At 38.5% G+C, this 22,208-nt stretch overlaps 1 protein-coding gene across 4 annotated transcripts in view; it reads right to left on the bottom strand.

The window, feature by feature from the left end:
* Nucleotides 1-22,208, bottom strand: part of RBMS3 (RNA binding motif single stranded interacting protein 3) — a 591,790-nt gene that overhangs the window by 426,348 nt on the left and 143,234 nt on the right. For all 4 annotated transcript variants that reach the window (XR_005556757.1, XM_039343747.1, XM_039343746.1 and 1 more), the window contains exon 2: nucleotides 4,986-5,155. Coding sequence is in view for 3 of the 4 variants with exons in the window: in XM_039343747.1 (XP_039199681.1) it covers nucleotides 4,986-5,155 (170 nt within the window). In the remaining variant the exon portion in view is untranslated. The remainder of the gene's footprint in view (nucleotides 1-4,985; nucleotides 5,156-22,208) is intronic.

The following is a 22,208-nucleotide window of genomic DNA, read 5'->3' as shown; positions in this document are numbered from 1 at the left end:
GTTCTCCTCCCCTGAGATGTGTTCAGCCTTGAGAGAGGAAAGGTGAGATTCTGCCCAGGAGCCCAGTAACTGGACCTCGGACATGAGGGACTTGGACCGGGTACCCCTTTGCCGGTTCACGTGGGCCTTTGCCGCCATGTTGTCTGTAAGGACTAATATGTGTCATCTTGTACCCTGCTTGTGGAAGTGGCAAAGAGCTAAGTGTGCAAACTGAGACCAGAGGTGAGCTCCCCAACCGAACAGACTGGCATCCATCGTAATTGTAAGATGGTCGGGCTCCTTGAACAGTGACCCCCTGGCTACCGCTTGTGAGAACCACCAGCTAAGGGACCTCCGAGTTTGGACCAGAAACCTGACCTGCAGTTGGATGAGCTGACGCTCTGGAAGGGGAGTAGGAACCATTGGAGGCTTCTTAAATGGAGTCTGGCCCAGGGTACTATGACTATGGAAGAGACCATCTTCCCCAGGAGTTGGGAAAGTAGGGCCAGTGAGACAGTGTGGTCTTTGTACACTCGGAGAGCCAGGCCTCTGATGCTGTCCAGACACTCCTGGGAGAGATAGACCATGCAATCTACGATGTCTATGATGGCACCCAGGTTTAGGAGTTGGGTCGAGGGAACCGTCTGGCTCTTTTGGAAGTTCACCGAGAACCCGTGCTGTTGGAGGACCTGGGTCCTCCAACTAAGCCACCCAGAGGGAAGATGATTGAATAAGAATGTTGTCCAGCTAGCACTGAACGCGTACCGGTATCTTCCGTAAGTGAGCGGCCAGCACAGCCAGGATCTTGATGAACATCCTGAGAGCCAAGGAAAGACTGAACAGGAGGGCCCTGTACTGGAAGTGACGGCCCATGTAGCAGAACCTGAGGAACCACCGGTGATCTGGAAGGATGGGAGTGTGGAGATACGCTTCCGTGAGGTCTATAGACATCAGGAAGTCTCCTTTTCTGACACTTCCTAAGATGGACTGGAGTGTTTGCATCTTGAATTTTCTGTATGTAATGTGGTAATTCAGACATTTGAGATCTAGAATTGCCCTCCATCCCCCCGAGGCTTTGGGGACCACGAAGAGGATGGAATAGAATCCCCTTCCCTTCTGATCTGGTGGCACCGGTTCTATGGCCTGTATGTCCAGAAGATGACGAATGGCCTCTTGCATAAGACTCCGTTTGATTGAGTCCCGAGACAGGGGATAGGAGATGAAATGGCCCGGAGGACTGGACACAAATTCGAGGGACAGGCTGAATTGAATGGTTTGTAAGACCCAGGTGTCTGTGGTGGTGAGTTCCCACTGATGGAAGAAAAGGAATAGCCTGCCACCTATGGGAGGGCTGGTCCGAGAGTCACTTGGACCTCCTGAAGGGATGACCTTCCCCTCGAAATGGCCGTTTGCTTTGATTATCTGGGCCTAAAACCTGATCTGTCATATGGACCGTCCTGTCTGGGTGTGAAGGGGAAGGAAGTTTGGGCGGCTCCCGAGCCTGATGCTGACCGAAAGGACTGCCTACAGCCATAAGGAGTGGCGCGTCTGTCAGATTTTTTGTTGAGGTGGGCCATGACCTTCCGCTTGTCCTTATTCTCCACTAAATACAGATTCAGGGCCTCCCCAAATAGATGGCCTCCCTGGTAGGGAGCCATTGCTAGACGCCATTTGGACTTGGCATCAGCCTGCCAGTGCTTGAGCCATAGCATCCGTCTTGCCGTGACAATGGCTGCTATGGATCTGGAAGCAAAGTTGGCCGACTGCAAGGTTGCGCCCGATGCATATTCCGTCGCTGCAACCAGTTTCCTTAAATCTTGATGGGTCCGTATGTCCTCTGGAGGGAGCCTGGCCTGAAGTTGGCGAAGCCATAGGAGGGAGGTCCTGACGCAAAAGGACGCATGTGGCATTTTAATTGCCTACACGGCTGCCTGATTAATCTTGCAGAAGGTCAGGCTGGCAGCTATTGTGTCCTTTGATAGGGGACCGCGCGGTGTGTCCAAAATGGCGGCTGCTTCAAACACCGCAAGGGATCCCTGGGAGAGTTCGGGGGCTCTGCAGTGGACCCAGGAGCCATTCCCCCAAACCCGAGTGCATTAAAACAAAGGCAGGGTCAGCTGTTCAAAAAGGAACCCATTTTGCTGAAAATCGGCTCTGTTCAAGCTTCGTTGCCTTCGGCGGCAACCAAAATGGCGGCCGCAACTTTCTGGCTGTTAAAACAGCTGCCTGAGTTCTCATGGGACAGTTTTGGGCTTTTGGAAAAGATCTGAGCGGCAGCGCTGAACGCTGCACAGGGAAGGCTGACAAGGAAGTGAAAGAGTGAAGGAAAATTCTCCAGAACTCTGGGGAAGGAAAACGGAGAAAGTACACCCCCCAAGCCTCAAATCAGCTAATCTGAGGCAGCGCTGATCTCAGCGCTTCTGAGGATCCGTTGGGAAGAAATCCAAAGGTGGATCCACTAACCTGAGGAGAAGTGAGTGAGGAAAGGAAAATTCACCAATGGATATCTAATCTGCTAAATAAAGATTCGGGGTCTCTTAAAACCTGAGAGCCAAACCTGACCCATCTTCAAGAGCTAGAGACCAAGTCAAGACTGGGTTCCCCTAGCAACAAGGGGCGTGTCAAATTTGACTTACTTAGTCTCAAGAGCAGGCAGATAGAGAAAACCCATTGGTGAATTCTCCATCTCCTGTGCTGGAGAATATGGATCACTATTCTCCAAAGGCACAAAGACAATAAATCTTGACAGATGTAACTCTGTGCTAACACATTGGTATCAACATTGATTCCAAGAAAGAGCTCAAAATATTTTTTGATTAGCAAATTTCCCCAAGTATCCGTATTAATAGAAATATATATATTGCAAACATAGCTATTGGCATGCTTAAAACTTTAAAGTTTTTTCCTGACTCTATGTATGATGATATATATCAAAGTACTATACTGTGCTATATTTAATAGGGTATGTTGATAAAGATTTTAAAATATATCAATATTTTTGATATGAGTAGTCCTTGATTTATCATCAGATCTTTCAGACCTACTTTGAGCTAATTATTAGTGTGGCCACAGCACTCCCACAGTCACATCATCATATTTTGGGCATTTGGCAACTGGCTTACCATTACGGCCATCCTGCAGTCACATGGCTGCAATTTGCAATGGTTTTTTGCTGGTATTTATTTTCCGTTTCCAGCCAAAAAAAAAGAAAAAACATTCATCAGGGAAAAATGGATTTGTTTAACAATCGTGGCCTTCATTTTATAACTGTCTTACAAAATATTAAAAAATCTAGTCCAGTAACATGATGCCTCAATTTATAGCTGCAATGACTTACGATTATAATCTTGGCTGAATTATGGTTGTAAATTGAGGACTACCTGTATTCAATCCAAAACTAGTTAAACTAGATTAAAATCATAGAAGAAAAACATACCAGCCTTTAAATAGGGCTGGGATGGCTCTTCTCAACTTCTATATCCTATTTTGCCATTTAACTCTGTAACTTTCTATATTCTGGACAAGAAGTCTACAACAGGAAGACATGTACTGCAAAGTGCCCTTCAAAGTACCCTGCTCCAATATGAGGAAAGCAAGAGAATGCAAACTGACAATTGCAATCAAGTGACAACATTAAAAAGGAATAGAAAACAGAATAAAAGAACTATCCCATCTCCCTCCCTAACACAGAGTAATGTACCCTCATAACGTACAAATATTCATATTGTTTATAGGCTTGAACTGAAGGCTAAGGAAACTTAAAGGGACAAAACAAACATTTGATTTTAAAACCAAGAATTCAAGGAAGAGATCGCAGGCAACAGAAGAAATGTATAAAGGTAGTGCTAATCAAAAGAGAAATATGGAAACACATCACAGAGCCTAAGGCAAGGAAGAACTGTAGAATGTTGACAGAAGAAATGGAGGTAAGGAGAACAAAAACTGCAGGGCTATAACTCTAATTGGTGACAGAGGTCTTCCACAGAATTGATAGCATTTCTTATTATAAGCATAGCTAAAATAAAATTAAAGACTTTGTGAAGTACATGTATTCTTACTATAGCAATTGCTTATAGATCCTATATATAATTTATCTATCTGAGAGGCTATTTAACACCAATCCGGCAAATATAGTCATACAGAGAAATGAACAACTTCCCAAATCCAAGGGCCTACTATAAGGATCGGCATATAAATATGTGATATATTTTCAGTGCACATTTAGTGTATATATGTTCCCCTTTTGTGTTACAGATTTCCCAAGGCGAAACAATTTTCCCAGAATCAGATAAAGTGAAATTTAATACTTAAGACCATTCTTTTTTGGGAAATTCTGAAGTGACTGAGAAGAAAGAGTGATAGAAGAATGCCAAATCCAATTGAATCCCAAGAGTCCTGAGCAGATGAACTGAAGCTAAACATTACCAACTCATGATGACAGGAATACTGTTAGTAGAACATTGAAGCTGAGAGGCATGTGCAGAAATAAAATAAAAATATATTTCACTTCTTCAATTTTACTCCAACAGTAATATTCAAAGCAACATTTATTCAGATATTTGATTTTGATACATTTTGCTAATTTGGAAGGACTAAGATTTTCAAGGGACAGGGGCATTAGATCTCACCCAAAGAGTTCCTCCTGTAATAGCCATGTTGGGATACACGTCTGTTGTCTTTCTATATATGTTTTCTTTTCCACTGCAGCAAATTTTCCCAGCAACCATTGGTACATACCTCACCCAGCATCAAGTAAACATTTTAACATTTTCCCAAGAGCCTGCATATCCATTATGTTTTTTATCCAGCAGAGGTTATCAGGAGGTTTATATCACCCTCAAGACCAAGATGTAAATTTTTATCAGATATTATCCAATGTTATGACACACAATTACTTCATCTGCACATAAATAAAACTTCCCATGCAAGGTTCAAAGTTGTTGGGGACCATCTGTCCTTGCACATGTGATTTCCAGTGGGAAGACAGAGCAAGTGATGTTACTTACGGCTGGCACAGTTTGATCAGGTCCTGGTCAGTGGTGCTGGGAGGAAGGCCTCGGATGTACAGGTTGGTTTTACTCAACTGTTCACCACTGCTGATGTTGCTATTGTTGTTGCTACTGTTAGTGCTGGGGCTGGGAGGAGCCATGGAATGGGGAGCTGGTGCATAGGAATGCTGAAAACAAGAGAGAGGAATATTGGAAAAACAGATACAACTACTTTCATTATAGTAATCCTGGGCTGTACATAAGCCAGGGATACATTGTTTTTTTCAGATTTGTTTGGCATGTTGGAGATATTCTCCTTAAAATCTGGCAAGCGTAGATAGCAATTAAATTGGATGCAATTTAAAAGTAATAAAATATACATTGGATTAAATATAGTAGATAAGTATGCTGTTTACTAACCTATCCCTTCCACAGACAACAAAATTATGATTTGTTGGTAATTATGGGGGGGATTATTGAATTTGTATCCAAAGCTTTCAAATGGCACATACAGTGCAGGGGCCCTGGATAGTGTACAATCTATCCTAGGTAATGAAATGACTTACAACTACAATTGAGTCCAAGATTTCTGTTGATAAGTGAGACAGTTGTTAAGTGAATTTTGCTTCCATTTTACAACCTTTGTTACAACAGTTGGTAAATGAACCACTGCAGTTGTTAAATTAGTAACACTGATATTAAGAAAATTTGGCCTCCCCATTGACTTTGCTTATCAGAAGGTCGCAAAAGGTGATCACATGACCTTGGAAAGCTGCAACCATCATAAATATGTTGTCAAGCATCTGAATGTTGATTCTGGAAAATGGTCATAAGTCACTTTTTTCAGCACTGTTGTAACTTCAAACAGTCACTGAATGAACTGTTTTAAATCTAGGACTACCTGTATATTACATTTTCATCAGACCACCAAATAATATGTTGACATGACCTTGATTGTAACTTGAATGGCCAAATGCATACTTGTATGTGGTTAAAAAAAGGGCTCAAGTTATATTCTAGTCCCAGTTCATGTTCTTGTATTAATCTATTAAAATCTTTCCGGGGTAGAAACAACGTTTCTGAAGAAAGAGTGGAGAGAAAAGGGAATGGCCTTGAAGGATAAGAGGAAAAGATGACAATCAGACAAGCAGAGTTCTGAATCCATCCCCAAAATCTAATTTGATAAAAACATCTCAGAGAAGCCCCTCTTTAGCTCTCAGGAAGATAAAATAAATAAGAGAACAGCATATTCAGACTTCCAAAATTCTGTTACCATAATTGTTCCAGTAAAAGTGGTTTTCAATCTATATGACATTAGTTTCTTAGTCTGATTTTTCTTACAATGTTGATAAAAAGACTTTTTCCTGCATGTTTCCACCTATGCCATATAGCACATGGAGCCATCCCTGTGGGCATGCACACTATCGCCCCGGAGGGAGGCGGGGCCAGGCTGCTCACCTCCGCCTCTCCACGTGCGCCTATGTGCTCTTTCTCTGCACTCTAGTCGGAGCAGCTGCAAGATCTGGGCAGATCCGGGCTGGATGGTGGAGGCAGCTGCCAGCGCGAGACTAGGTAAGCCTGCAGAACAATTTTTCAGGCCTCCATGGCCAATCTGGATGGCAATGGCCTTTTCCAAGCCTCTGGAGCTTGGATTGGGCCGCTGGGGTGCCACAAAATCATCCCGTGGCTATGGATTCAAGCTCCAGAAGGAAGGCAGGATGATCCATCCTGGAGGTGGGGGTGGGAAAATGGCAGTGGTGGCACGGCGATCTGTGCGGGGGAGGAAAATGGTGGCAGCAGCAAGGAGGTCCATGTGGTGGGTGGGAAGAATGGCAGCGGCATGGCGATATGTATGGGGGGAAAACGGAGGCAACCCGTGCGAGGGAGGGAAACAGCAGCAGCAACAAGGAGATCCATGTGTGGGGGAAACAGCAGCGGCATGGTGATCCATGCAGGGGAAATGGCGGCAGGGCAAGGAGATCCATGCGGCAAGAGAACAGCAGCACGGCAATTTGTGCAAGAGAAAATGGCCAGTTTCAACTTGGCGTGGATCTTTGCCTTCTCTCAGCCTCAGCCCTGGTGGCGTGCTCGCCTCCCGCCGAAGCGCCGCCCACCTTGCCCAGAGCTGCCCTAGCTGGAGACAAAGATCCATGCCATGCCAAAAACGGCCGTTTGCTGTGACCTGCAAGGTGGGAAATGGCCGTTTTCAATGTGGCACGGATCTTTGCCTCCTCTTGGTCTCAGCCCTGGTGGCACGCTCACTTCCTGCCGAAACCCCTCCCGCTTTGCCAGTAGCTGCCCCTGGCCAGAGGCAGAGATCTGCGCCATTACTCTTTGCACCATTACTTTAATTTTATTACATTTTACAAGCTCACTAAATGAAAGAACACAAAAAAACCAACCAAATGTGGGGCTTCCGGTTCCGGATCGCGGTGCTGGCAGATGTTTGGAGAGACCGTTCTCCCCACCATATGGTCTTCCTTCTTTGGGAGACCCTGGAAAGGGTCAAAATTCACCCTGGAGGGACGATCACCATTGGGGAAGACCCTCTCTTGATCGCGGAGGGGCGGCCGCCTTTCCATTTGATCGGAGGCAGCTCCTCAGGACTGAAGAAGAAAAGAGCGGCCATAATGGCCGCTCATTAAATCGCACCAGCTGAAAGCCCAAAGCACTACCAAGCACGATGAAGTAACTGGAAGCGTTGGGTAAGACTCTATTTTACCTTTTCTCTTTCCCTACTATTTTCCTGTAAAAACCCTTGGAAATACCCTCTTCCGCCAGCTTACTTCCATAGCTTTTGTCTAGTTCGGGAATATAAAGCTAAAAAACAAAAAAAAGGACAACAAGACTAAATGACCACATATCTGGACTTGTAATCTCTGGATACCTGGGCTCCCTAAAAGTTCTGCATTTCTACAAAAACCTATTGCTTTATTTCTTTCTTAAGCTGGAAAAAAGGGAATATTTCTTTTTTCCTTCTCTGAACTGGATAAAAGCTCCATTCTGTATGTTACTGGGGACATCTTGTTGCGAAATTTCGTACAGCAAGTAATAGTAATAGTAGTAAAGTTGGAAGGGACCTTGGAGGTCATCTAGTCCAACCCCCTGCTCAGGCAGGAAACCCTACACCATTTCGGACAAATGGCTGTCCAGTCTCTTCTTAAAAACTTCCAGTGTTGGAGCATTTACTGCTTCTGAAGGCAGGCTGTTCCACTGATTCATTGTTCTCACTGTCAGGAAGTTTCTCCTTAGTTCTAGGTTGCTTCTCTCCTTGATTAGTTTCCACCCATTGCTTCTTGTCCTGCCTTCAGGTACTTTGGAAAATTCCCTCTTCTTTATGGCAGCCCCTGAGATATTGGAACACTGCTATCATGTCCCCCCTTGTCCTTCTCTTCGTTAAACTAGACATACCCAATTCCAGCAATCGTTCCTTATATGTTTTAGCCTCCAGTCCCCTAATCATCTTTGTTGCTCTCTTTCTAGAATCTCAACATCTTTTTTACATCGTGGTGACCAAAACTGGATGCAGTATTCCAAGTGTGGCCTTACCAAGGCATTGAAGAGTGGTATTAATACTTCACGTGATCTTGATTCTATCCCTCTGTTAATGCAGCCTAGCACTGTGTTGGCCTTTTCGGCAGCTGCAGCACACTGCTGGCTCATATTTAGGTGATTGTCTACTAGGACTCCGAGGTCCCTCTCACAGTTACTATTATTGAGCATGGTGCCACTTGTGCATTTGGTTTTTCTTTCCTAAATGTAGAACCTTGCTTTTTTCACCATTGAATTTCATTTTGTTAGTTAGTGCCCAGTGTTCAAGTCTGTCCAGATCCTTCTGTATCTTAAGCCTGTCTTCTGGAGTGTTGGCTATTCCTGCCAGCTTGGTGTCATCTGCAAATTTGATGAGTTCCCCATCTATCCCTTCACCCAAATCGTTGATGAAGATGTTGAAGAATACTGGGCCCAGAACAGAGCCCTGGGGCACCCCACTACACACTTCCCTCCATATAGATGCAGTTCCATTGAGGACCACTCGCTGAGTACGGCCGGTCAGCCAGCTACGGATCCATCTGGTGGTGGTTCTGTCTACCCCACATTTTTCTATCTTGTCAAGTAGTAGGTTGTGATCTACTTTATCAAATGCCTTACTGAAGTCCAAGTAAATTATGTCCACAGCATTCCTCTGATCCACTAATTTTGTCACTTGGTCAAAGAATGCAATAAGATTTGTCTGGCATGATCTATTTTTGACAAACCCATGTTGGCTTTTAGTGAAAAAAAGTTTTTTCTTTGACTAGGAGACTTCTGAGACTAAAATTTGTCCTTGACAGTAACAAAAAGATAAGAACTTGAAACAGCTGGGTGGTGAAAATAACTCTTTATAGTGGAGATGGACAGTTATCGACTTTTATCAAAAACAGCCTCCACTAAAGGACTATTCGTAAACATTACAGAAATGGAAGAACACCATCCACAGCTTAATTCAAACTTATACTTGAAAAAATCTTAGAGGCTACTGAACTAACGAATTCTAGAATGAAAGATATACATACCTTCTTAAAGCTACAAAATGCAGCCTTAACCTCAATAGATGAACCTACAACCCAAAAAGCAACAGAAGAAGGAATCAATAACAACATGGATTTTAAAGAATGTCAGCCACAATCTACTCAGAACTCCAACACCCACACTCATTTAAAGACTTTACAACTACAACAGCAACAGAAACTGAAGAAAGCAATACTAAGACGGAACTTATAGAGGACTTACATACACAATATACTGAGAATCTAGACAATCCAGATGACCCAAAAACAACTACAGCATTGAACATGACTTTTCAGCTAAACCAGCTGAAACCAGAAGAAGACCAGCCTGAACGCAAGACAAATATATTAAGTCAAATATGGAGATTTAAACCATTTGGCCAACAATTTAATGATTGTGAAGCGACTAGCTTCCTTGATAGGCTGATGATTGAATGTCTCCCTTGATTCAAATGATATATGCAGGAATGAAGGGAGATCCACCCGAGGATCTAAAAGCTTTTATGGAAGCTGGTTTGGCACAAAAGGAAGACCAGAGTTAGACTTTAAAAAATGGTTTTCTTTATGTGACATTTAATGGAAGAGCTTCAAATCTCACGTAATGAGATAAGGAGATTTTAAAAGACATTATCTGATTTAATATTCAGGATTTACACGTATAAGGGAAACAAATTAGTTACTAAAGTAATAGTTTTGAATTATATAAATAGAAGATGGATTTAGAGGATAAAAGTTATTTTATGAGTAAGCGATGATATTAGAATGAGAAGTAGAATATGTTTGTGAAATAAATTAAGAACATATTTGAATAAATAATAAGTGTATTTTAGACATGATAATTATTTTGTAATGAACTAAGGGAACTGTGGGTTATCCGAAACTTAAACACTAAGGACATTAAGCCAACTGGAATATTGTAATTGAAATCAGATAAAAGTTAAAAATAGGATCTGGAGACATATAAGTTAAAAGTTGTTGATAAATGTTTTAAATGATTGAGTTATAACTAGCAATCTATTAATTTGAATTTGGTATAATAACTAAGGGAAACAGAGAGGAATTTTTTGATGATGTAAACTGCTTTATGTATGGACAAGCGTGTTATTGGATTATGTATTACCCAACCACCATGTTGCTTCCTTAATACCCGAAGTTTTGTAAAAATGGAAAATAAAACATTTTTTAAAAAAAATAAAAAAACAACCAACCGATACCAATCACATAACACATGTCCTCCTCTCAGCTTTAATACATGACTTCCATAACTGAATCCTACTGTGAACTGATTGGCTCATTGCCAAAACAAGATGATGAGCCTCCTGCCCACTGCCCCACCCACTAGAGACCCCCTGGATCTCCCCCAACCCTGCACGGCCCCCATAGGCATCCCTTCTCAGGAGCAACATCCAGGTGGCCATGCCTACCCTGGCCACGCCCACCCACACTGCCATGACTACCATAGCTATGCCCACTTGGTGGCCACGCCCACTCGGTGGGCCATGTCCACCCGGCACCGGGCAATGCATAGGTGGGTTTTGGGTTGCAGTTTGGGCACTTGGTCTCTAAAAGGTTCACCATCACTGCTATATAGCTTTTTAGGTAGCCTGATTCCATCTTTGGAAAAATTCCAAGTGTTAGCGTTTTTAGTAATAGCCCCTTGATTTTTGAATAATCACCCCAGAGAAATAAGTCTGATTTTTCCATAGTATTTTTTTTTTTTACTCCAAGCTTTTACGATTTCCTGGGCTTTTAAAGAATAGGTTAATTTACAATCTGATGTTCTTTCTGCTACCCTTATTTTCTTTTATTGTTTATCATATTATTTTATCTTGCAGATTTCAGATAACTTATTTTTATAGCATAAGTTTATTGAATTTTTTAAAATGGAAAGATAAAAAGTAACAAAAACCAACATTTAAAAGAAAGAAAAGAAAGAAGAAAAGAAAGAAAAGAATGCAGGAAAAAAAGAAAGAATATATAAAGAAATAGCTTCTGCATTTCTTTATAGGAATTGTAAATATAGGTGTAAATTAACCTCATATTCTATGTTACAATATGATTTTCATTTTTTTATAATCTAATTTTTATAATTATTAAAATATTATAAATTATTTTTTTTATTTCACACATAAAGTCTGTAAGCCAGAGAGCATGCCTAATCTAATCATGTGAATGTGGCCATCTCAACAATTTGTGAGTAATGTCAAATCTTTCTATCATTGTGCTATAATAATCTCATTGCAGTTATCATCTATAAAACAAAATTCCATGACTTTTTTCAATTATTTATTGATCAGTTATAAAAAAAGTCTCTGATTTCTATTATATATTAATCTTTAAAATTCTCTGAATTAATGCATGTGTTTGAGTCCAAAATTTTCTGGCTCCTTGGCACATCCACCAATAGTAAAATGTCCCTTCTTATTCTTCACATTTCCAACATAAATTTTAAGTACCTTTATACATTCTAGACAACCTATTTGATGATATATAGTAATAGTAATAGTAGTAAAGTTGGAAGGGACCTTGGAGGTCATCTAGTCCAACCCCCTGCTCGGGCAGGAAACCCTACACCATTTCGGACAAATGGCTGTCCAGTCTCTTCTTAAAAACTTCCAGTGTTGGAGCATTTACTGCTTCTGGAGGCAAGCTGTTCCACTGATTAATTGTTCTCACTGTCAGGAAGTTTCTCCTTAGTTCTAGTTTGCTTCTCTCCTTGATTAGTTTCCACCCGTTGCTTCTTGTCCTGCCTTCAGGTGCTTTGGAAAATAGCTTAATTCCCTATTCTTTATGGCAGCCCCTGAGATATTGGAATACTGCTATCATGTCCACCCTTGTCCTTCTCTTCGTTAAACTAGACATACCCAATTCTCGCAACCGTTCCTTATATGTTTTAGCCTCCAGTCCCCTAATCATCTTTGTTGCTCTTCTCTGTACTCTTTCTAGAGTCTCACATCTTTTTTACATCGTGGTGACCAAAACTGGATGCAGTATTCCAAGTGTGGCCTTACCAAGGCATTGAAGAGTGGTATTAATACTTCACGTGATCTTGATTCTATCCCTCTGTTAATGCAGCCTAGCACTGTGTTGGCCTTTTTGCAGCTGCAGCACACTGCTGGCTCATATTTAGGTGATTGTCTACTAGGACTCCGAGGTCCCTCTCACAGTTACTACTATTGAGCATGGTGCCACCTATGCTGTACTTGTGCATTTGGTTTTTCTTGCCTAAATGTAGAACCTTGCTTTTTTCACCAGTGAATTTCATTGTGTTAGTTAGTGCCCAGTGTTCAAGTCTGTCCAGATCCTTCTGTATCTTAAGCCTGTCTTCTGGAGTGTTGGCTATTCCTGCCATCTTGGTGTCGTCTGCAAATTTGATGAGTTCCCCATCTATCCCTTCATCCAAATCGTTGATGAAGATGTTGAAGAGTACTGGGCCCAGAACAGAGCCCTGGGGCACCCCACTACACACTTCCCTCCATATAGATGCAGTTCCATTGAGGACCACTCGCTGAGTACGGCCGTCAGCCAGCTACGGATCCATCTGGTGGTGGTTCTGTCTACCCCACATTTTTCTATCTTGTCAAGTAGTAGGTTGTGATCTACTTTATCAAATGCCTTACTGAAGTCCAAGTAAATTATGTCCACAGCATTCCTCTGATCCACTAATTTTGTCACTTGGTCAAAGAATGCAATAAGATATATATATGCAATATATACCAAAAGTATATCCTTTTAATAAAATTTTTCTTTAAGATTACAACATAATGTAAATGTCAATGGTTTAAATATTTCAATAATGTAAATTTAAGTGTTTTACATATTCTCCCACTGTTCCATGTATATAATGTAATCAAAATTTTAGCCCATTTTATCATACATTTTTCAATTGTTCTTTTTTTCAAATTTCAATAGAAATTTCTATACATTTTAGAAACATGTTCATTTGTATTTTTTTTCAAACTCACAATGCTCAAACCCATGTTTTTAAAATCAACTTTAAATCTTTCTAACAATTGTACATAAGAGAATCGTTGACAGATACATCCTTTTGCCACCAAATATTTATTTTATTTTATTTTACTTTCCCCTTGATAAAAAATTAATATGTTATAACATGTTAGCCAATTGTGTTTACTTAAGGTGACCAACCATCCTCCTTTAGGTTAAGTTAAGTTCTTAAGTTCTGTCCTCCCTTGAAAAGTGTCCTCCTACATGTCCTCCTTTTTGATATTTGAAGACTAATCTGCAAGGATAACAATGTTTTCTGCAATATTTGCAGTGGAGAATTTTGTATTGCAGTTGGGGCCAGAACAGCTATCACGAAACACTTGACCACCAAGAAACATAAGCAATCATCAGATGCATCTGCTTCCAGCTGTAAAGTAACAAGTTTTTTTAAAACTTCAAAGTATTCTGAAGATGAAAAACAGTTAGCTGCAATGGAGGGAACATTTGCATTCCATACCATACCATAATTCACAATCAAAGTTTTCATAGTATGGATTGTACAATTAAATTATTGAAAAAGTTTCACGATGCTAAATTTTCATGCACCAGGAGAAAATGTGAGGCTATTAGTATTTAAAAATTACTGTGACAAAATACTTACAGAAGACTTGGAAACTGCAGCATTTGTAATAGTTTTATCTGATGCATCTAATCATAATTAAACTAAATTGTATCCAATACTAGTAAGATATTTTAATGTTGCCAAGAGCATTCAAGTAAAAATTTTAAATTTAGAATCCATTGAGGGTGAAACTGCTGAAAGTTTCTCAAACCATCTATACAGAATAATGAATGAAAACAATTTGAAATCCAAAGTTGTTGCACTAACAGCTGATAATATAAATATAAATTTTGGTGGGCGAAGATGCAAAGGGGTGTGTGTAAAATTACAAGGTTTACTCCAAAAGAAAATATAGGAATAGGTTGTAATGCAAATATTTTGTCAAATGCAATCAACACAGCATCATGTGCCATGCCAATTGATGTAGCATAATGACTACATCAATTGGCATGGCACATGATTTATTATACAAATACAATTTATTTGTATTTTAGTCGTTTTACTGTTCGTGCAGCTACTTTAAAACAATTTTGTTGTTTTGTTGTATTGAAGTGAATGTTCAATACAAAAAAACTTTTAGGATATTCAAAAGTTAGATGGCTTGCTCTAACACCTGCTATAGAGCATGTTCTACAATTATTTGAGCCTCTCCATTCATATTTTTTAAGTTTAGACAATTGTCTTAAAATCCTGGAATCGTTTTTCAATAATGAAATATCTGAGATATTAATGTATTTTGTACATAAACAAGCATCTATTTTTCACAAAACGATTCAAAAGATTGAAGATGAACACATTTCAGCTACAGAGGTTAGTCTTATTTTGAATGACTTTATCCTTCAATATAAAACTCGATTTGAAGAAACATTTCTTCCTTTGGTTATAAAAAGAAAATTGTCAGACTTAGAGGAATCAAATCCGGGACTAACGGAAAAGTTTATCAAAGAAGTGCAGAATTTTTACCAAACATGTTTTCAATATATTGAAGAATGGTCTAAAACAAACATCACAGGAAATAACAGTTTTCAAAGGTGTTTTTTGACTTTATTGCAAGTATATTGGACAGATACTGAATCTTGTGTTGAGTTTCTATCTAAAGAAATGCCAGACGAGCTTCCGGTGGGAGGCGACGGCGATGGCGGCTAGCTTTTAGCCGTCCAGCTGGGGAAGTGTCAGAGCCGCGGAGCGCAGCGCGCATCAGCTGGCCCGCGGCTCGGAAATCCCTTCCCGGGCAAAGGGAAGGGACAGAGAACGCAAGAGTAGAGGTAGAACCCCTGAACCCCCTCTGGATTTATTTCTAGAGGGGGTGAAAGGAGTGTTCCCTCGGAGCTCTTGCTGATCTCCGCCTCCCAGCTGTTTTTGCTTCCTAGGAAGCAAAAGAAACCGCCGCTTCTATCTCCGTGTTTACAGCATTTTGGTGAGTAATTTTTAAACGGACGGAGCAGTTTAAAGGATTTTTTGTTATATTTTAGGTGTTTATTTTTTTATCTTTTGATTTTTACTATTTTTCCTCCTTTTTTTGTTATACTAGTGAAAGGATTTAAGATGGCGTTTTGAAACTGTCGGAGTTTTTTTTCCTTTCTCTTTTGTTTTACTTTCCCTTTCTAAGGACTGTTTTTTGCTTCTGCTTTTGCTTTTGGTTTAGAATTTTTTCTTTTGAACTGTTTGCTCTTTTACTACTTATTCTTTGGATTTACTCTGGACTTTTAATGACTATAGTTTGTCTCTTTTTAAAAATTTTTTTTTTTTCTTTCCTCCTCCCTTTTTGGCTGGAGGGGAAAGGGAAGTGACAATTGTGCTTTTTAAAATGGCTTCAAAGAGGCAGCAGCCTTCCTCAGCACCTAAGGTTATTTCTTCTCCTATAACTTCCACTGCACAGCTACAACAACAATCTAAACATGTACCACCGGCTCAGCCACCACCCTCCCCTCCTCTACCTGGACTTTCAGTACAAGAGGTTAGAGGCATAATGGGAGAGATTGTAGTTCAAATGAGAGAGGAAATGAATCAATTTGTTTCACAGATTAAATCAGAAATTAAATCTGATCTCAAAGAAGAGATAACGGGGATAAAGTCTAAATTGCAAGAAAATAATAATGAACTACGACAAGATATATTGGCAGCTGTTTCAGGTTTGGCTACTGTGGTGGTTAAGCTCGACGCAAGGCTTGAGGAAGTGGAAGACAAAGTTGACTCTTTGGATGACAAAATTCAAGACGTGGAAAGGAAGGTGGACTCCTCACAAGAAGATATTTTGATGTTTCAGTATAGACAGATGGAGTATGCCCTGAGGATTAGAGGCCTCAAGGAAGATATCAATCAAGATTTGGTGGAGGTGGTCCTTACTGATCTGGCGCTGGCCTTGGATATGGATAAAGGAGAATTACAGAGAGAAGTGGAAAAAATTTATAGACTCAACTCCTGGATTGCTAAGCAGAAGAATTTGCCTAGAGATGTGGTGATTTACTTTACAAAGAAGTCCCTGCGGAATGAGATTATACAAGCCTTTTACAACAAAAGATTTCAGATTGCCGCCCAAGATGTCATCATTCTAAAGGAAATCCCATCCAAAATTTTAAGAAGTAGAAAAGACTTTGCTTTTTTAACCAATGAGCTTAAAGCTAGATCGATGCCATTTAGATGGGAAATTCCGATGGGTATTGTTTTGAGCCATGCTGGGACACGCTACAGATTGAACACAGTTGATAAAGCTAGAGATTTTTATACTTCGGTCCTGGGTGCAGGCTCAACTTCATCTGGTCGGAAATCTTTGAGTGGTAAGGAAGCTGAGCAGCAATCTGAGGCATTAGATTTGGTTTCCGCAGGGATGATACAAGCGGCAAAGCAACGCCAGACGGAGGCTAAAGAGCAGAGGATGACTCGTGCAGCCTATAAGCGTAAAGAGAAGGAGCAACGTAAAAAAGAGCCCAAAGAGAGTTCTCCTGGAAGTGCTTCACCGCCGGTGGGAGGAGCAAGACCCAAGAGTTATGCAACACACGCAGCTCTGTCAGATTTTGATGGTGTCTTCTCCAGGCTGCGTGCCAAGGGAGATGGCAAAGTTTTTGACCTGGAATGTTAATGGATTGAATTCTCCTCAGAAACGGAAAAAAATCTTTTATTATTTGAAGCAACATACCAATGATGTTATTTGTCTTACAGGAAACTCATATTTTACTTAAAGATCAGAAATATTTAGTTAATGCTCGTTTGGGATCTCATTTTATATCTCCTGCTCCTGGGAAGAAAGGGGGAGTTGTTATATATGTTAAACAAAACCTACCAGCTTGTCTGGTAGAATCAGATCCCCAGGGGAGATATGTGATGATTGAACTTGTTATATATGGTAAGAAAGTACTTATAGTTGGACTTTACGCTCCAAATCAACAACAGGAACAATTTTATAAACAGTTACATCAAAAAATAACTTTGCTTGATTATAGATCAGTGGTATTAATGGGTGATTGGAATGGTGTCTTAGATACACTAAGGGATAAGAAAGGTTCCTCTCCTTTTCTTAAACAAGCAAGGCTACCTAAAGCCTTTTTTGACATGAAAGAAGACTGGGAATTAAGGGATTATTGGCGGGAACGTAATCAAGAGGAGAGAGACTTTACTTTTTTTTCTGATAGACACCAATCTTTTTCAAGAATTGACTTTTTCTTGATTACCACGGACTTGTATAATAAAGTAAAGAATGTAAAGATTTTTCCTAGATCACTGACGGATCATAGTCCAGTTTGGATGGAGCTGATTCAAGAGAAAGAGGAAAGAAGATCTTGGAGAGTTAATGAAAATTTGTTTAGACAAGAAAAGAATGTTCAAAAACTAAAGGAGTGTTTAAAGGACTATTTTGCTTTGAATATGTATAAGGGGACTTCAATGTCAATGGTATGGGATGCAGGTAAAGCATTTATGCGCGGTGTTTTGATAAAAATGAATAATTTTTATAAGCGAAATCAGATTCAGAAACGTAGAGAACTTGAAGATGAAATTAAATTAAAAGAAAGGGCTTTGATTTTAAATCCTTCTGATGAGAGTATTAAAGAATCTGTAAAGTTATTAAGGTCACAATTTAATATGTTGATAGCAGATCAAGCTGCAACCAACTTATTATTTATGAAACAAAATACATTTTGTAATGCCAATAAGCCTGGGAGATGGTTGGCTTATCAATTAAGAAAGAAACAGAGACAAAGAATAATAGAGAAAATAAACTATAAGGGTAAATTAGTTTCTCAGAAGGAATTGATTAAAAAATCTTTTTTGGATTATTATCAAAACCTATATAAATCTACTAATATACAAATGCTAGATATAAATAAATATTTAGCTGAGGCAAGTTTTCCTAAACTGACTGAGGATCAGAAATATGAAATTAATGGTTTAATTACTAAGGAGGAAATTACCTCAGCAATTCAACAATTGAAATTAGGGAAAGCACCGGGTACGGATGGGTTAACAGCTGTTTATTACAAAGTTCTAATAGAGGAGATGATCCAACCATTACATGATCTTTTTAATGGTATTTTACAGGGTTTAGAGATTCCTCCTTCATGGCGTAGTGCTTTTATATCATTGATTCCAAAGGAGGATCAAGATCTTACCCTACCAAAAAATTACAGGCCTATATCTCTTTTAAATGTGGATTATAAGATATTTGTAAAAATTTTGGTAAATAGGCTTATGAGGGTGGTGCATCATCTTGTGCATAAAGATCAATCAGGATTTATAACAGGAAGGTATATGAAAAATAATGTCAGACAAATTATTAATTTACTAGAATATTTAGACAAGAACAACCAAGTTCCTGCAGGGCTCATATTTTTAGATGCTGAAAAAGCATTTGATCAATTGAATTGGCATTTTATGTTAAGAGTAATGGAAGAAATGAATTTTGGTGAAAAGATATTACAAGCCCTTACGGTAATATATCAAAAACAAACGGCACAACTTATTGTTAATGGAGGTTTGTCGGAGGTTTTTACAATAGAGAAAGGTACTAGACAGGGGTGTCCTTTATCGCCATTGTTGTTTGTTTTAACATTGGAAATATTATTGATCAAAATTCGAGAGTCTCAGGAAATTAAAGGAATATATGTTAATAAAAAAGAATATAAGTTGAGAGCTTTTGCGGATGACTTGGTTGTTACTTTGTCGCAACCTGATTATTCTGTAGTAAACTTATTACAGTTGATTCATCATTATGGTTTGGTCTCGGGTTTTAAGATTAACGTAAATAAGACTAAAATTTTACCTAAAAATATGTCGAGTCAGGAGAAGCAGATTTTGGTCAACTTGACGGGTTTTGAGATTGTTAATAAGGTAAAATATTTGGGGGTGATGCTGTCTGTTTCTAATGCAAAATTATTTAAAAATAATTATGAAAGGTTGTGGGTCAGGGTACAGAAGGACTTGAAGAATTGGGAAAAGTTGCAATTATCCCTCATGGGAAGAATTGCAGTGATAAAAATGAATATTCTACCCAAGTTTCTTTTTTTGTTTCAAATGTTACCAATTTTGAAAAATGAGATTAATTTAAATGAGTGGCAGAAGGGTCTCAACAAATTTATTTGGGCAGGGAAAAAACCAAGGGTTAAGTTTAAAATTATGCAAGACTTCCGTGAGAGGGGTGGACTTAAGGTACCAAATTTGAAATTATATTATGATGCGGTGGTTTTAACATTAATTAGTGATTGGGTAAACTTGACAAATTCTGAGATACTTTACTTAGAGGGATGGGATTTACTTTATGGGTGGCATGCCTATTTAATATTTAATAAAAAAATAGATTGGGCTTTTAAATCTCATATTTTAAGAATTTCTTTACTTAGGATTTGGAGAAAATATTATAAAAGTGATTTTAAAGTACCATTATGGGCTATACCTTGGCATGCGATAGAAGGAATAAAAAGAGGGGTTAAAATGGATATGGTGTCTTATAGACAGTTACTTAAATGGGATGGACAAAACTGGCAATTAAAATCACGGGAAGAGTTAGCACAAGAAAATTTTACTTATTCTTGGTTCCAATATAGGCAATTATTAGATAGATGGAAGATGGATTGTAAGGTGGGTTTTCTTAGAGAAGATGAAAACCTTATTAAGCAACTGAAGGATCAAAGACAAACCCACATTAAGAGAATTTATGGGGTTTTAGTTGAATTGGACTCAGAAACGGAACTAATTAAAGATTGTATGATTAGATGGGCGCAGAATTTTGGTGAGCCAGTTTCATTGGACACCTGGGAAACTATTTGGGTGAGAAATGTCAAATTTACTCAAGCACAGAACTTAAGGGAGAATTTTTATAAAATGTTTTATAGATGGCACCTTGATCCACAAAAAATGTCTTATATGTATCCTGACGTGCAACCCAAATGTTGGAGATGTGGTTATAAGGAGGCTTCTTATTATCATATTTGGTGGTCATGCAGAGAGATAAAAGCATTTTGGATTAAAATATGGTGGAATATCCAGAGAATTTTTAGAAGGAGGGTAAAATTTACTCCGCAATTATTTTTGTTAGGTATTGTTACAGATTGTGATACAAAGGAGGTTGTATTGATGTTAAACTTGATCACAGCCGCTAGGCTGTTAGTAGGACAATACTGGAAGAAGGAATCTTTGCCTACATTGCAGGAATGGTTTCTTAAAGTAGCTTATCTGGCAGAAATGGCAAAGATTTCGGCTTTCTTAAAGCAACAAACGCAAGAGAAGTTTTTTGCTGTTTGGGATAAATGGATAAAATTTATACAATTTAGATTGGGTATACAAAAATATTATATAGTTTTTTCATAAGTTTTATTTTCATATATATTATAGATAATTTTTTTATATATATAAATATAAAGTTTTTAATTTAATTTTTATTTTTATTTTTTAAGCCTATATTCTGCTCTGGGAAGCTCAGGGGGGGGGGGAAGGGAGGGTTTTTTTTTCCTTTTTTTTTTTTTGGGAGGGCTGGGGGATGGGGTTTTGTTTTTTTTTTTATTTAATATATGTATTGTTTAGTTTTATTTTTCTGTATATGTTGCCTCTTGTTTTGTATTATTTTTCCTTTTTTGTAAAATTTATAAAACTTTCAATAAAAAAAAAAAAAAAGAAATGCCAGACATTAAAATAGACGACAATTGTCTCTTTGAAGAAATTAGCAGACTGAATGTATTTTTAAATTCTGAAAAATTAATGCAATGGGAAAATAAACATGTTGAAATTGATAAAAGATGGATGGAAATATTCAGCCATTTCAAAAAATGAACATATTCCATGTGAAAATTTATTTATTCTTGTTCAATTTACATTGTGCTGCCCTGGAACTAATGCAGCAGTTGAAAGGGGCTTTTTCAATTGCTAATGGTTTTTGGAAAAGTGAGAGATTGAATGTTGATACTCCAGCTGCAGCACTTGCCGTAAAATTTAATATGAAGGATATTTCTTGTTCAGATATTTCCAATATATTGTTAGAAGATGATACATTGACAAAAAATATTCATTCAATGGAAAAGTACTCATTTAAATAATAATTAATAGGCATGTAAGCATAATTACAATATAAAATGTTATTGTTACAAATGTTTTTTATTATGCACTTATATTATAGTGTATTCTGTATTATTGTTGCAATGAATAAAATGTTTCTTTTATTTACGACATTTTTTTCTTCAATTTATTTGTGTCCTCCTTTTCATTATAAAAAAGTTGATCACCTTAGTTTATTTATAATTTCTCCTCTATAATACACTTCTTGTATTGAATAATCTGGCTTATACCTCATTCCATATCTTCAGTATGAGACTTCTAATGCTTTTTAAAATCTATATTAATCTTAGCTTTGTCATAATCATAAATATCATGCAACCCAAATTTCAAATCATGCCTTCTAGCTGAAAAAGTTTCCTATTTCTCAATAACATCCACTCTTTCACCAAACATAAGTTACAAAATATAATTTCAAATCAGGTAAACATAATCCTCTTTCTTTTACATCTTGTAACACCTTACATTTAACTAGTGCACACAAACTTAGATAATTTTTTTGCCATTGTTTAATTGATATATTAGCTATCAAAACATATATTGTCTTGTGGGAAGGAAATATTAAAAAGGGCAGAATATTATATTTCC

This window comes from Crotalus tigris, unplaced genomic scaffold (genome assembly GCF_016545835.1).
Source record: "Crotalus tigris isolate CLP2741 ecotype Arizona unplaced genomic scaffold, ASM1654583v1 scf7180000017871.4482833, whole genome shotgun sequence".
Lineage (NCBI taxonomy): Eukaryota > Metazoa > Chordata > Lepidosauria > Squamata > Viperidae > Crotalus > Crotalus tigris.
This window is presented reverse-complemented; position numbering and strand designations above follow the sequence as displayed.